This window comes from Gymnodraco acuticeps, unplaced genomic scaffold (assembly GCF_902827175.1).
Source record: "Gymnodraco acuticeps unplaced genomic scaffold, fGymAcu1.1, whole genome shotgun sequence".
NCBI classification, from domain to species: Eukaryota; Metazoa; Chordata; class Actinopteri; order Perciformes; family Bathydraconidae; genus Gymnodraco; species Gymnodraco acuticeps.
Window position 1 is genome coordinate 385,128 of NW_022991896.1, and position 17,375 is coordinate 402,502.

Sequence of the window (17,375 nt, forward strand, 5' to 3'; positions counted from 1 at the left end):
TTTGTTTTCAACTGTAAATCAACACAAGTGAACAATGCAGATTAAAAGGTTTTAATAACAATTTTAATATTAGTAAAACAAATGTCTACAATCTGAGACGGGCTTTAAATTCATGGATAGCTCTTGCAGTTCAGTAACTAAAGTTAGTCAGGTTAGTTAATGAACTAACATGTCATTGAATAATACATCCAGCTAGTTTTTCTAGGGGTCTTGGCAGGAGAGAAATGCATTTGTGAAAACATCTGAACGAATACTTTTTCAATTACATAGAATCAGCATTTTAACATCGTTCTGAGTAATACAAACCTGGCCGGGTAGATCTTTGTGAAAGTGCATAATTTAGTGACAATAGTTACAGCTTCACATAGGACATCTAATTTGTACTAGCTGCATAAACAAGGAAGCAGCATAGACGTTTTTCACTGATGCAAAACAGTGAAAATATCTTTAAAAATCAGATTTAGTAGAACACAGCCTCGAGCTGACTAAGACGGCTCCTTCCACACAAAGGCACTTTAAACGGGCACTGATTGGGTCTTCTGCTGAGAAGCTCGTTAGGAAAACTGCTTTGTGAAACGCACGTGAAAGTCCCGGATTTTCTGCAGCACAACCTTCAGCTTCTCAGTGGGAGGCAAGATGGTCATCCTGGTGAAGCAGCAGGAAGGGAGATATGGTTTAATAGCACTACAGATTTAGTGGATGAGACTAATTAACCTTTTTTTACATTGATCCATATAAAGAAGCGGGACTAACCTGAAGTGATAGGTTCCCTCTCTCTGGCCAAATCCACTCCCTGGCACGAGGCAGATGCCCTCCTCCTCTAGCAGCCTCATGCAGTACAACATGTCTGGAGCCAGACCTTCCTCCTGGGGACGGACACACATGAAAATGTATTTAAAGGTCTCCTATTATGCTATTTTTAGGCATATATTATGGGTCTCAGATATAAAAACATGTCTGATATGTTTTGCTCAAAATACCAAACCGATCATGCATTTTAGACATCCCTCATATCCCTCTATTCCAGCCCTGTTAGAGAAACGCTGATTTGGGTCCTTAGGGGTTATCTGCTCAGAATTACCCGGCAGATACTCAGTCAAATTCTGCCGTGATTAAACGCCAGCATGTTCTAAACCACATCAAGGATTATTTCTGAAGCAGTATGGAACTCAAATGCTTTTTCTCTCATGGGTTTTCCACAAGGTGAGTTCCTTTCCTTATTTCCTTTTTTTCTCACATGCTCTCTCCAGTACAGGTTAGCTCTGAGTGTTAGCGATGCTAATGTAAACAAAGACCATATTACGTCCAAAACAGTCGGGCATTGTTTCTGATAGCAACGTTTCTGATTGGGCCGTGGGTCCACATTTCAGATATTACGTCATATCGGACGCAAATCTGGATCAGCTCCGTTGTTCCCCTGTTTTTAGAGATTTGGGTACGGAGGAAAAGAGAAGGTTTTGTTTTCTGACACACCGGGGACACATTTATGTATAAAAGACATCAAAAAGTACATTTAGCATGATAGGTCCCCTTTAACATCGATGAGTGAATCCAGGTGAGATGACGTTAGTGTGCAGTGCATACCTTAGCTGTGTCGATAGCCCTCTGCGGCAGAGTGATGCGGGGGAAGGTGTACATGGCCCCCTGCACAGGGTTACAGATGATACCTGGCACTGTGTTGAAGGTCTTCTCCGTCAGCCCCGCCTTCTCTGCTAACGCTGCAAGAACCTCCGTCCGCTCCTGAGGAGGAAGCACAAGCAAACACAACGTTATATTGTATGTCGAAATATACTATGTTTTTCTTTACTTTTTTAAACATAATATACTATGTCAAAAAAATCTAAACAGTAGTCGAAAAAAACGACATAGCATTTTATGTCGAAATAAGGCATAGTAAACCATGTAAAAATAGGGCATGATGAAAGAAGGGAAAATTGGAAATGTCATTTTTTAGACGATATGTTTGTACTATATCTTTTTTTTCTTCCTTCCTTTTATAATATTGTTTTACTCCACAATCACCCCAAAATACTATATATATATATCGAACGTTTTTTCAGAACATACCATTTGAAGCTGATTATTTCCTTATTCAGGGCCATGTGAGAACAGCAGGCATTATGTGCGGTGGTGTTTATAACGGTTTGTTTGTGTTGTGAGTTGTTCCTACCTTCATAAAGGTGCTGTAGGAGGGCTCGTCGGGCTGGGGGGGGTTCACCACCAGCTCCAGGAGAGCCTGGCCGGTGACGGGGGGGCACAGACGCACCGACACCAGCTTCGTGAGCTGGGCCTTCACCTCAGGGTCCATGTTGATCACCTCCATGTAGCCGCCGCGAAACCCACACCTGACCAGAGGAAAACACAAAGTAAACTCTTAGTGAACGTCAACAGCGGGAGCTTAGGTCTGTGTGTTTTATCAAGCATGTGATAAAAGGGAAGATAAGATAAACCTTTACTGATCCATGTAGGGAAAGGAGTCAAAGCAGCCAAATGTACCTATAGGCAACACTTTTAATAATAAGAAATGTTCAATAATAATAATAAATGAGATACAAAATTGCTTCAGTGCCCTTATTCTAAATGCATATATGTATGTATTAATACATCAACTGAATTAAATGAACAAATCTACATTTACTTATGAAACAAACAAACAATGTATTCTTTTAAATGCTATAATACACTTTGTCATGGCAGACATCGGCCGATACAGATTACTTTAGAGTTTCCCACTCATCAGTATACCACTAGTGTAGTATACAAGAAAGTCTGATTCAACACTTGATTAGATTTCACATCATTCATCCAGATCTGTAAAGTAACTAAAGGTATTAAGGTGTGTGTGTGTGTGTGTGTGTGTGTGTGTGTGTGTGTGTGTGTGCGTGCGTGCGTGCGTGCGTGTGTATATATATATATATATGTATATGTATACACTCACTCCCCCATGTAGCATTTGGAGGTGGAGTGGAAGGAGGCCATCTCCACGGTGCTGGAGAACTCTGGTCCCATCTCAAACAGCACTTTCTTAAAGGAGTGGAACTTGCAGCCCTCTGCGTACACGTTGTCCTGGTACACCTGGAGAGGTACAGCATGTTAGTTAAAAAACACCGTTATCCAGAACAGTATAATCTGATTTTACATTTCAATTCATTGTGTTTCATTTGTATTAACGTGTGCTCGCCTCTTTATTTAATATGCAATTTTACTTTTGCCTTTTATCTTCACTGTACCTTTGCTGTTGTAACCCTGGGTACATTAAAGTCGCTGTGGGACAAATACAATATTTCTGATCTGGACTCAGGAGAAATTGTTACAAGTAAAAAAACATACTATATCTAATAAGTTAGACAGGGTTCGTCACAAAAGTATGGTACCATTTTCATAAATAAAAAAAAGGAAGGTTATTAAATATTTGTAATCAGGCGAGTAATTACTATGCTAATTGTAACTTTTAAGACTAAATTCATTCTTTAATTCTGACACTTGGGACACCTCTTGTGACACTGGGTGCATAATTAATGTACAAATGGTACATTTTAAGGCTCAAATATTATTTTAGAATGAAGAAACAGGAAGTGAACTTCTGAATTGAGGAAATGACATTACTTCGTCAGCCATGAGGAAGAGATGCTCCTCTTTGGCAAATCGGATGACATCTTCAATGCACTTCCTGCTCTGGACCTGACCTGTCACACAGGACGAGCAGAGTTACAAGAAAGCTGGGCGTGCATTTCATAAAAATAACCTTCAATTCTACTTATTCTTATTCTTTATTAGGATCCCCATTAGCAGTAGCATCTTCCTGGGGTCATCACACACACAAAACATACATAAAACAAAACATCTCGTCTTTTCATGCAATTTACAGTGATATATGAAATGAAAACTAAAGTGGTCATCCAATCATAGGCCAAAAAAAATACAAATAAGTGTACATACAGTACATACCCACAGTTCAATTTTACTTTTATAATACTGACATAATTTGTTTGCAACCTTTTAAAATGTACTTGGGAATTTTCCTGAATGATATGGACCGGGAAAGAGTTCCAGCTGACCATGGCCATGTACATGATTGTTTTCTGTCGCCTATTTGATTTAGATTTGGGTAATACGAACCTTCCTTCTATTGCATGTCGTGTTTTGATAGTTATGTTGAGCATACTGCGCTATAAGCCTTTGTGATAATATATGTCCTACCAGTGGGGTTCCCGGGGTTGATGATGCAGATGACGCGGGGGTTGCAGTGTGTCCGGGCGGCGCTCAAGGCTCTCTTCAGCTCCGCCACGTCCAGACCCCAACACCTGTCCTCGTCCAGGTAGTAGCTGATCTGCACGGCAGCCAGGTCTGCCAGCGCGGCCGAGTACAGCGGGTACTGAGGGATGGAGATCATCACTCCTGTACGGTCGGGACCCTCGCCACACACCAGCAGCTTCAGCATGGTCTGGGGTCAGGGGTTGGAGAGAGGAAGGAGATGAGGGGACAAGAGAAAAGGATAAGACTTGAGGTGGTAGGAGTGAAGACATATATAAAAAATGTATATACATGTGGAAAAACAAGATACTGGACATTTGTATTTCCACATGTATATACATATTTTTTAATCTTTTTAATGTTATTTCATTTCTGAAATATATTAGACTGTTTATTTCTCTTATGTCCATTGTCTTGTGTTTTTTATGCTGCTGCAATGCAAACATTTTTCACCTATCTATCTGCCTACCTATCTATCTACCTACCTACCTACCTACCTACCTATCTATCTATCTATCTATCTATCTATCTATCTATCTATCTATCTATCCATCTATCCATCTATCCATCTATCTATCTATCTATCTATCTATCCATCTATCTATCTATCTATCTATCTATCTATCCATCTATCCATCTATCCATCCATCCATCTATCTATCTATCTATCTATCTATCTATCCATCTATCCATCTATCCATCTATCCATCTATCCATCTATCTATCCATCTATCCATCTATCCATCTATCCATCTATCCATCTATCTATCTATCCATCTATCCATCTATCCATCTATCTATCTATCTATCCATCTATCCATCTATCCATCTATCCATCTATCCATCTATCCATCTATCCATCTATCCATCTATCCATCTATCCATCTATCCACCTATCCATCCATCCATCCATCCATATATCCATCCATCTATCCAAATGGTGATGTCCCTTCCATTGACCTGGGTTCCCTGTAACCGTATGCAAAACCCATGGTCACAAATCTGGGTGTCAAAATTGACAGTGCTTTTAAATTGGATAAACAAATCAACTCTGTGGTTGAGTCCAGTTTTTATCAGTTGAGGCTCCTGTCCAAAATTAAACCAGTTTTATCCTTTTTAGACTTTGAGCGTGTAATTCATGCCTTTGTTTCTACGCGTCTAGATTACTGCAATGCACTTTATGCCGGCCTAAACAAGACCTCGCTGGCACGCCTGCAGCTGGTACAAAACGCTGCGGCTCGGCTGCTTACAGGAACACGCAAGAACACATCACACCAATTCTGGCTTCCCTCCACTGGCTTCCTGTCCATTTTAGAGTCCATTTTAAGATTTGTTTGTTTTTAAATCTCTTAATGGGCTGGCCCCAGAGTACATCTCAGACCTCCTACAGGTGTACACCCCCTCAAGGGCTTTGAGGTCGGCTGATCAGCTGCGGCTGGTAGTCCCTAAAACTAGGAAAAAGACCAGGGGAGACCGAGCCTTCTCAGCGGTAGCCCCCAGGCTCTGGAACGACCTGCTTTGTTGCCCACCCTTCAAACGTTTAAGTCCCGCCTGAAGACCCACCTCTTTTCCCTTGCTTTCGAGTCAGTTTGAGCTATGTTTTATCGATTGTTATGCTTTTATTTGTCTGTCCATAGCCCTTATGTGCCTTTTTTCTATTCTTATGTGTGCCTTTTATCTATTATTGTAATATTATATTTTATTATAATGTTATGTCTGCTGTGAAGCACTTCGGTAAAACCCTCTGTTTTTAATATGTGTTATATAAATGAAGTGGATTGGATATCCATCCATCCATCCATCCATCCATCTATCAGAGAAAAGCATGTAAAGTATTTCATAATGAAGGTTGATGTATGATGATTTGGCACCCAGACAGTTACATATAACTCACTGAACATCCGCAGATCTAATTTACAGCAGCAGAATAAACACACCTACATTGAGGCCAATATGTCACATTTTAATACTGCAGGCAACAGCACATGCTCTTGGTGCAGTAGTTTTGGAATAGTTGGAGTTTTTGAGGTGGGGTTGTATATCTGTAGTCACTCAGTGTATTAAAAGATTCAAGATACAGAGGCTTTATTGTTATATGCACAATAGCGAAAGCTTAGTTTTGGCAATTCAAATCAAGGCTCCTCCTACAGTGCAACACACTTAAGACATCAAAAGTAATAAAGTAGTGCAATAGGATGATGCAAGGGAAACAATGGTGCAAATAAAATGCAGAAATATGTTAACGTTCGCCTTGTTATGTAATCAATAAGTGGAACATTATAAATTAGAAGCTAGTGTCTCTTTGCAGACACGCACGGGCCCGACGCACTCCAATCGCAGCGCACAGCCGACGCACACCTGCTGGAGATTACTACAAAGCCTGGGGACAATTATCACTCTGGAGGCTCTCACATGTGGACAGACGCCTCTCGCTGCTTAGCGAATTCTGTTAAACTGTGGTTAAACTCGTGTGATTAGTAGTGTCTAGAGTAGCTTAGTTAGAGTGTAGAGTAGCTTAGTTAGAGTGTAGAGTAGCTTAGTTAGAGTGTAGAGTATCTTAGGATTTTGTGACTGTTGCCTTTAGTTTAGCTGTGTTTTTGTACAGCTTCCTTTAATTAGACTGTACCACTTTGACAGTGAGGGTTTTAGTTATTATTTAGTTCGTTATTATCTATTTCTTTGTATGTAAACAGGCTCCTTTTGTTAGAGTCCGACTCCTTCCTTTGTTTGTACCTTAGTTAAGTCGGCGCCCGTTTGTTTGTTCAGGCCTTCCATTTTGTTTCACCCTGTTATATAATAAAACTACTTGTAACTATTACCAATTCCATTCTGGTGTATGTTAATCTCCTCTACCCTAGAGGGGGACGTAACACTGTTGTAAATTACCCTTTGACCATACACGTCTCTAGTGTACCCAAAAAGTAGGTGGGTGGATATATTATAAATAACATTACGCCTGTTTTTAAAAGTAAATGGCATTTGTCCGATGAGTTGTTGATCTTCACCAATCTAGATTCGAACAATAGCATAACCGTCAGTTCTAGAAAAAAATAAACAAGTCCCTTAAACCCAAATCAAATTGGAAACCCCTATGAGCTTCCTGCAGGTACACATATGTCAAATAAGGGCGTGCAAACCTCAATCCACTCTATCTACTACACTGAATACGGACCTCATTTAACCCCTCTCCACAAAATCCTTGATCCTGATTTAGTTGCATAAAACTGGAAAAAGCTGCATCCTCAGTGGCAAAGGTCTATGGGTGGAGGATGTGCAAAGTGCAGCAGAGTGTATAATCAACAGGAGTTAAATAAAGAAGAGACTCACGGGGCGATTATACCCAGAGTGTGTCACATGTGCAGGGGTAAGGCAACAGATGAACTGATGGCCTACAGTGAGTCAGTAATAAATGGTGTAACGTGTACCACAATGGCGTCGCTGGCCCCGGTGGAGAGGTAGATGTTGTCGGGGTTGGAGGGGATCCCACCGTCTCTCTTCTCGATGTAGCGCGACACGTCCTGACGGATGCACTCGATGCCCTGGCTCGCACTGTAGGCCCCTGAGGTGGGAAGTAGTGGAGTACAAATACTTTGTTACTGTACTGAAGTACACTTTTCTGTTATCAGTACTTTACTCCACTAATTATTTTTCTGAGGACTTTTTACTTTCTACAGGTATTTGGGTTCAACATGTAAGAAACATGTTGAACCCAAATACCTGTACTTTCTACTTCTTACATGTTGACACAAATACCTGTACTTTCTACTTCTTACATGTTGAACACAAATACCTGTACTTTCTACTTCTTACATGTTGAACCACAAATACCTGTACTTTCTACTTCTTACATGTTGAACACAAATACCTGTACTTTCTACTTCTTACATGTTGAACACAAATACCTGTAACTTTCTACTTCTTACATGTTGAACTCAAATACCTGTACTTTCTACTTCTTACATGTTGAACACAAATACCTGTACTTTCTACTTCTTACATGTTGACTCAAAATACCTGTACTTTCTACTTCTTACATGTTGAACACAAATACCTGTACTTTCTACTTCTTACATGTTGAACTCAAATACCTGTACTTTCCTACTTCTGACATGTTGAACACAAATACCTGTACTTTCCATACTTCTTACATGTTGAGACTCAAATATCTGTACTTTCTACTTCTTACATGTTGAACTCAATACCTGTACTTTCTACTTCTTACATGTTGAACTCAAATACCTGTACTTTCTACTTCTTACATGTTGAACAGCAAATACCTGTACTTTCTACTTCTTACATGTTGAACAGCAAATACCTGTACTTTCTTACTTCTTACATGTTGAACCAAATACCTGTACTTTCTACTTCTTACATGTTGAACTCAATACCTGTACTTTCTACTTCTCACATGTTGAACTCAAATACCTGTACTTTCTACCTTCTCACATGTTGAACTCAAATACCTGTACTTTCTACTTCTCTCATTTTCCAAACAGCTGGTTCCTTAGTCTGAATGTGTGTTTGATGCGTGATCATTATTCTTTAGAGTCATTGCGTGCCTATTGATTTGAACACGATCCGTGTATCCATCATTTCCTGGTCTTCTCTAAAGAAGAGGGACCAATGGCAACGTTGTCATGTTGCCGTTGTTCAGCATGGAAACATTCATTAGCTAACAATGACATTATTGTTCTATTAATATAAAGGGAGGTCAGGTACTCTTTAAAACAGCTGCTAGTTATGGGTACTTTTTACTGAGTACATTTCAAAGCCTCTTTACTTTTACTTGAGTAAAGAAGTTTAGTCAGTACTTCTACCTTTACCAGAGTATTTTTAATCACGACTATCTGTACTTCTACTTGAGTAAAGGATGTGTGTACTTGTGCCATCTCTGCATGACAGTGAACTTTGATTTAAAAAGAACACTCACTGCCTGTTTGAATAGTCAAACACTGTCCAAACAAATGTTAATGAGTAGACGAATGGAGGTGGGTGCGATGGAGGGGGGGTGGATGTGGTTGGAGGAGAAAGGGGGGGTCCCATCTGACCTATACTGTGGCCCCCGCAGGCCCCGAGGATACGCCGGGCTCTCTGCTTGGCATCCTCTGGAAACTTGTTGTCGTCCAGGAGATCAGGGTACGCACACAGAGCCAGGACCTGAGACCGGGGGAGAGAATACAAATCCATCAGATACATTTAGACTGTGGTGTAAAGTAACAAAGTACATTTACTCAAGTACTTCAGTGCAATTTTACTTGTACTTTACTTGAGTATTTCCATATTTTGCTACTTTGTACTTCTATACCACTACATTTTATTTTGTACCTTTAGTTACTTTACAGATGTGGATGAAAGATGTGAAATATAATCAAGTGTTAAATCAGACTTTAGTTCCACCTGGAGTAAATCCACCAGCTACCCTGCAGTATACAAAGTCATTCAGACTAGCTGCACCTTTACCAGCTTTGAGAACACTTTCATGATCAATCATTATAAAACATATCATATATATTATTCTGAAACGGACCAATCTGCACAACGACTACTTTCACTGTCGCTACTTTCACTATATTTAGATGAGAATACTTTTCTACTTTCACTTGAGGAACATTTTGAATGCAGGACTTTTACTGTGACAGAGTATTCCTACACTCTGGTACTTCTCCTTTTAGTAGTACAAGATCTGAATACTTCTTCCACCTATGCATTTAGTCTGTGTAAATCCAGTAAAGCCAGTTTAACATGGAAGTATAGGAAACAGGCTTATAGCCAAGTAGGTTTACACATACGAGGCATTTGTCTTGGTGCATTTTTTCAACTATTATTTATTTGTTCAGCAATCTTAATACCTGTGATCTGAGTCTTGTAAATTGGGTCCGTGAACAAGTAGCACACACTTATACTTTAAATTCCCAGGCAGATATGATTTTATGGACACAGTTAAAGAAAAGAAAAAGTAAGAAAAAACAACCAAAAAATAAAATATAAGGCACTCAAAAGATGTCTGACCTGTCTGAAAAATGTGATTGGTTTCTGACCCATGGCGTGGGCGTCACCAATGTTTGCCTTGATGACTTCTGTGAAAGGTTTCTTGACTCCCTGAAAATACAAAAGACATAAAACACAGCATGTGAGAAGAAGTTAGAATAGGTTGACTTCTTGTATCTTAAATACTTTACATCCATTATCTCTTGCATGTTGCAACAGCTTCACAAACAGGATGTGTGAAACTTTGACGAGGGGAGGGAAGGAGACATTCATCTGGATAGGGAGGACTTTATGGCTTCAATTCAAATGAGGAATGAGGAAAGAACAGCGTCCTCCGCCCACTAGTCAATAACAGTTCAAATTGTCATAATTTAATCCTACGAGACATCTGTGTGAAATTGTCATTATTACAGTTATGGCCAAATATGTGTTTTGTGAGATCCTTGATTTAAAATGTTAAGACATTTACAGAATTAATGGGATGGAAAACCCTCAAAAACGAATGCTTCCAGCCGCAGCATGGAGACATAAAAACCTCTCTAAACAAAGAAAGGTATTCCCTTCTTATGCCCAGAGTCAAATAGAGAGAAAATGTTGTTTGCATATCCTGCACACCCTTGTTTACATTACCTAACCAAGAATACAAAAGTGATTCAACCGTGTTGATTTAGATTTCTTACAACTCCTGTGTTTGAAATTCAAAAAGGTATCCCGATGAGGAACATTTGTTTAGGGCTTTGGTGGTAGGAAAAGACAGACAGACAGACACACACACACACGCACACACACACACACACACACACACACACACACACACACACACACACACACACACACACACACACACACACACACACACACACACACACACACACACACACACACACACACACACTTCTTCTGCTTCTGGTTTCACTCAAGAACTGCTGCCTTAATCCAAAAGTGTGACAAGCTTGGTTCTTTTTCATTACATGTCCCTCCTCGTCTGAACCATTTGCTTCTTCTATCAACTCGGATCGACTCAGAGTCCTTCATATTGATCTCTTTGACTTAAGTGGACATTTAATCTTTAGTTTGGTGCCTGTAAGTCTGTGGGCCACAACATGCTGCAGCTGTTTATCAGATGACGTAATCAATGTAACAATAGATTGTCCAATGTTTCTTCATACCAGTGTTGCGCAATGAGGATTACATAGAAATCATGATAATCTTGAGTTTTATGGCTTTATAGTTTGTGAATTCAGAAAAATGTCATTAAATGAAGAGTCATTACATTTGACTGCAGGCTGACGTGACACTCGATGTATAATGAAACAGAAAATCTGATTAGATTAAGAAATGTTTGACTCTTTTTTACACAATTGCCCTGCAATATATATCTAATCAAATGCGTTGAAACCTGTCTCGTGTGAGTGAGTGCAAACATGTCCTAGTGGTTATCCAACTAGTGACTCATATCATATTACTAAACCCACACAAAGCTACAGACAGAGCTGCACATCAATTGGCAACACAAATGAAAAGGTTGCATCCCTTTTCTAAATATAGTTGGACTTTGCACTCTGCACTCATCAAGCCGTGATATTACATGATAACATATCAGGCAAAAGGCATCCAAGGGTACATGTAGCGCTTTCCGTTTGATTAAGTCAGTGTTAGCATTTCTATGACCTTACATGACAGCGGGAGCAAAGCACACCAGCTTCTCTGGGTTTATGGCCGGCTTGAGATGTGAGTAACTGGATGCAGCACGTTTCCTTTTCAGTCCTCGAGCAACAAAGACGCTGCTGTTCTCGGGGAAAGAGAGGAGCTCAGCACTGATTCTCCCTCGCTGCACCAGGCACTGATTACACAGGCCGGAGCCCAGAGAGACGAGAGAGAGAGACAAGAGAGAGACAAGAGAGAGACGAGAGAGAGACAAGAGAGACAAGAGAGAGACGAGAGAGAGACAAGAGAGAGACAAGAGAGAGACGAGAGAGAGACAAGAGAGACAAGAGAGAGACGAGAGAGAGACAAGAGAGACAAGAGAGAGACAAGAGAGAGACGAGAGAGAGACAAGAGAGAGACGAGAGAGAGACAAGAGAGAGACGAGAGAGAGACAAGAGAGAGAGAGACAAGAGAGAGAGAGACAAGAGAGAGACGAGAGAGAGAGACGAGAGAGAGACAAGAGAGAGAGACAAGAGAGACAAGAGAGAGACAAGAGAGAGACGAGAGAGAGACAAGAGAGAGACGAGAGAGAGAGACAAGAGAGAGACGAGAGAGAGACGAGAGAGAGACGAGAGAGAGACGAGAGAGAGACGAGAGAGAGACGAGAGAGAGACGAGAGAGAGACAAGAGAGAGGCAAGAGAGAGAGACAAGAGAGAGACGAGAGAGAGACGAGAGAGAGAGACAAAGAGAGACAGAGAGACAAGAGAGAGACGAGAGAGAGACAGAGAGAGGACAAGAGAGGAGACAAGAGAGAGACAGAGAGAGAGACAAGAGAGAGACGAGAGAGAGACGAGAGAGAGACGAGAGAGACGACAAGAGAGAGACAAGAGAGAGAGAGACAAGAGAGAGACGAGAGAGAGACAAGAGAGAGACAAGAGAGAGACGAGAGAGAGACAAGAGAGAGACGAGAGAGAGACAAGAGGGTGTCGTATTGTCATACTGATATTTTGTACAAACTGTAAAGTCCACTGAGACAAATGTAACATTTGTGATATTGGCTATAAATAAACATTGATTGATTGATTGATTGATTGATTGATTGAAGAGAGAGACGAGAGAGAGACAAGAGAGAGACGAGAGAGAGACAAGAGAGAGAGACAAGAGAGAGAGAGACAAGAGAGAGAAGAGAGAGAGAGAGAAGAGAGAGAGACAAGAGAGAGAGGACAGAGAGAGAGAGACAAGAGAGAGAAGAGAGAGAGAAGAGAGAGAGAGAGAGAGAGAGAGAGAGAGAGAGAGAGAGAGAGAGAGAGACAAGAGAGAGAGACAAGAGAGAGAAGAGAGAGAGAGCAGAGGGAGAGACAAGAGACCCTCAGGGCCACCAGGCTCACTTCTCACGTAGTCTATGATATCTTCTGATACACTGTCCTTAGTGTCCAGTCAGGCTAGAATACTAAGAAAGGTTTGCTCATGCGAAACAAGCAGCTCCTGCCAATGTTTTTCCACACAAAGAAAAAGAAAGAAAGAGAAATACTTTTGTGATTACACAAATTATAACTACATTTAAAAAGTTCTCTTCCCTGGTCTCTTGCTCTGTCGTCCTTGACAGTGCAGACTTTAGATCAAAGCTTAGCTAGATGTCTGGGTTAAGGATGAATAAGGGTCATCAACACACCAGCCGTATAACACACACTTGCATAAAATCTGCTGAGCCATCGGGAGAAGTGTTCCAGTCACAGGTCTGACAGGAAGCACACACTCCCAGCTGATTGGACATGGGATGCAAACCTCCTGACCTCACAGAAAAACTCCTGGATTTCACTTTCATTTAACTCCCTTTTTTATTGCTGCAAGAGTAACAAATGTCTGAAATCAAATCTGTACAATTGGTAAGCAAACGATGGTGCTGCAGGAGCGCTTCCTAGCTGCTCCAGCTGGGCTCCTTGTTCCTTTCATCACTGGAGGCTAAACAAGTGGATTCCCAGGAACTGGAGCACTTTGAGCAGAAACTGGGCTGCAGAGAAAGGCCTGTGACGCTACGGGGCCTCACAGCTGCAGCTCTGTCCAATGACCCCCCCCCCACTCCCCAGTGAGGAGGAGGGAGGTGAGCAAACCCAGAGACACAAAAGAGGAGAGAGAATGTCGCCTTTCATTTTACGTAATAACCTTCTACCATACACATCCTCTCTCTTTACCCCTGACATGCAAACACTTAGTACCTCCCTCCAGGATGTGGCTCTATAATAAAAAGGACATAACTTCAGAGGGCTGCGTCGCTCCTTGTTTAACGTGCTGAGGAATGCATGCTGGATCCAAATGACCACTGTAGGATGTAATGTGAGATGAGGAGTGCTGCGCAGAACATAGCAAGCTGTCATGCAGGGGCTTTTAAAAAACTACCTTCTACTTCCTGCCTCCACTCTCTCAGCACATGCTGTCAAATGCTCGGATGTCATTAGTCAGGTTTATAGCCTTCGTCTTTCCTCCCTCTTTGTTTTGTTGCCATATATATTGAGGAAAAAGAGCATGGTAAATAACTTGTCTTCCTTCACAGCTAATGATGGGTGCCAAAATACACTGAGAGCCACTCAAGGTTTGATTGATAAAAAAAGAGTTTGGGAAAATACAGTAATAATATTGTTGTGATGAAAAAAAGCAGGGAAATAACTCGTAAAACTCATTTCCAAAAGAAAAACAGACTAGTATTTGGCTTTTGGCTTAAGTCAATTTCCAGGTGGTTCAACCGCTTTTCACATCTTCATATCCCACAAACACGTTATTTAAATTCTCAACATTTGGAGTTTACTATATGCTTGTATGTGAAACACAATAAAACCAAATGTTCCACATAAAAGCGTCAACTTCCCCGTCATATCATGGAAATGAATAATAACCGCTTTATAAACTTCCCGCATCAGCACGACTGTTATAATAATAAAAACATCCCTTGTGCATGATCAACAGTGGTGTAGCCTATAGTAACTATGTTCATTTACTCAAGCACTGTAATCAAGTACACTTTTGAGATACTAGTACTTTACTTGAGTATTCCAATGTTGTGCAACAAGAGTCCTACCCCCACCTCTGTGCGTTATCTCGCTAAACTCCACGAGTCTTCACCTCTTTCAGCTCCTTCTCTATCTGCTCCGCGCGCTGCACGATGGCTCCTCGCACCGCGTACTCCACCTTCCTCACGTTGGGGTTCATGTTCTCCAGGGTCAGCACCTTGCCCCCGAACCCGTTCATCGCCTGATGTGACATGTTGCTTCTGTCTGGGTATCTGGAACAGAGAAAGAGTTGTATACACTGCACAGTGAACAGCTGTGACTGTACGCGGGCAGTTAAAGGGCGCCAGGAGTTACCCTCAGAGCTGGAAGAAGTATTCACATTCTCCTTTTGTAAAAGTACAATCAGGTAAATGTACTTAAAGTATCACAGTAAAAGTACTCATTGTGCAGAAACATTGTGTGTATAATTTATTATGTGACATTTCTAGATAACATTGTTGCATTAAGTCGCATTTGACTGTTGTATACAAACAAAGCTCTGATGACTTTTAGTAGGCTACATTATTCAAATAGTTTGTCTCTTTTGTGATTTAAAGAATCCACTAGTTAAAAGTAGCTGTTTAAGAAATGTAGCGAAGTATATTTCCACTATTTCCCTTTTGGAGTAGAAGTAGCATTACATGGTAATACTCAAAAAAGGTACCTCACAATTGTACTTAAGTGCAGTACTTGAGCAAAATAACTCACCAGCTCTGCCAGTTGTTCCGCGAGGAGCTCAGAGTGCTCGCCTCGTGTTGTTTACCTCCACACGCACTCCTCGAGCTCCGAATAACAGTTGAGCCTCTCGTGTTCATATTCCCACCCGCGAGACACGCCTTCGCTCGTGGTTGGCTGGTTCCTTCTCCAACTTCCCCTCACAATTCAGCGTGCCATAAGGACGCATTTACGTGCCGGAGGAAATATATAACATCCAGGGGATCTTTACGTACAGGAATGTAGATATCCCACTTCTTCACAACCCTGTTCTCTTAAAGGCAGAGGTGGAAGAAGTACTCAGTACCAGAGAGTAGGAATACTCTGGTGCAAGTAAAAGTCCTGCATTCAAAAGTAAAAGTAGAAAAGTACTATCATCAAAATAAACTCAAAGTAGGCTACCAAAAGTAGTCATTGTGCAGATCGGTCCATTTGAGAATTATATATATAATGATATGTTTTGATTATAATTATTGATGCATTAAAGTGTTAGCTTGTGAATTTACTCCAGGTGTAACTAAAGTCTGATTTGTGAAATTATAGTAAAAGTATACATTACAATTAAAATGATAGATATGGATAGTCATTTGGACAATTAATTATTGGGTCACTCATGAATTGTAATTTAAGAGTCTATCATTCTGTACCAAAGGGACAATATAAAAGCAGTGCTGCGTTCGAAACCTAAACAAGTTGTGTGTCTCTTTAAGGCAGACAAACCACATTATGGTAATGTAGTAAAACGAGTGTTTGAGGAAATTAAGTTGGGTGTGTATTTTACATAAATGCTTGGGTGTGTTGCAAGGAATTAAGGGGAAGCATATTTTTCTCAGGGATCCTTTAATCCATCATGTGCTCTGCATTAGGAACAAGAGTTTTGAGAAAGGCTCTTACAATGCAAAGGTTATTTTCTGCAAGTTGCAAAATTGTTAATAAGTGGACAAAAGCAGACTTTCCAGTAGCTCACACCCAAACGTACTTTTTAAATGAAACTTGAGGACATGTTTTGGACGAATGTGGGGGTAATGAGAGACTTGGAATTTGGTCAACAACAAAAGGGAGTAAGAGTTAGGAATGCAGACAAGGCAAGGATTTCAAAGCAGATCGAAGCTGTTGTGCCAAAAAACCCTTTGTTAGTGCAACAGAAAGAGAGACACAGAATAAGCTGTGAGTGAGAGACAGAGTAACCCCCCGAGATGTCCTGGAAAGGTCTTGGAAAGACATTTGATATCCCAACATGTGATGTCCCTGCAGTGCGTATTTTGGCAGCATCACCTGACACTGTTCCATTTCAAACCACACCTTCATTTGAAGGACGCATCGACAAATAAAACGTTCAAACAACTCTCTGTTAGTCGCTCACAGCCCTCAAAGTTAAAACATCTCTGAATATAAGCAGGGGTTGTATTGAACACACTTCATGCACAGCTGTTACCAAGGCCACATACAACATGTGCTGCAGAGTGTGTGTGTGTGTGTGTGTGTGTGTGTGTGTGTGTGTGTGTGTGTGTGTGTGTGTGTGCAGAGATTCTTAAAAGGGAAACTAACTTCTTGACAAGAGTCCCAAAAGTTCTATGTACATGCAGGGGCGCCGTAAAGGGGTGAACAGTTAGGACGATTCTAAGGGCCCGTGACTGACATTACATTACATTACTTGTTAGACGTTTTTAACCAAAGCGACTTTCATACTCAATACTGTGGACAATGCCGACAGGAGCAATTTGGGG

The 17,375-nt window shown here is 40.9% G+C and overlaps 1 protein-coding gene across 4 annotated transcripts; it reads right to left on the reverse strand.

Annotated features, from left to right (window-relative positions):
• Window positions 1-37: 37 nt before the first annotated feature.
• Window positions 38-15,825, reverse strand: si:ch211-217a12.1 (alanine aminotransferase 2-like). Of its 4 annotated transcripts, none has more exons than XR_004567432.1 (12): window positions 15,643-15,825; window positions 15,008-15,167; window positions 10,264-10,353; window positions 9,303-9,411; window positions 7,680-7,813; window positions 4,201-4,444; window positions 3,607-3,686; window positions 2,939-3,075; window positions 2,171-2,345; window positions 1,585-1,740; window positions 754-1,417; window positions 38-645 (listed from the first exon to the last, which is right to left on the reverse strand). XR_004567432.1 is itself a non-coding variant. In XM_034200083.1 (12 exons), exons 2-12 carry the CDS (start codon window positions 15,146-15,148, stop codon window positions 555-557), a joined length of 1,470 nt encoding a protein of 489 aa, XP_034055974.1. In that variant the 5' UTR covers window positions 15,149-15,167; window positions 15,643-15,824; the 3' UTR covers window positions 38-554. The 4 variants fall into 4 exon arrangements, 3 of the variants coding, with proteins under 3 accessions (XP_034055974.1, XP_034055976.1, XP_034055975.1); XM_034200083.1 differs by having other exon boundaries at window positions 754-866; window positions 15,643-15,824; XM_034200085.1 differs by lacking the exon at window positions 15,643-15,825 and having other exon boundaries at window positions 754-866; window positions 14,970-15,167.
• Window positions 15,826-17,375: the final 1,550 nt, after the last annotated feature.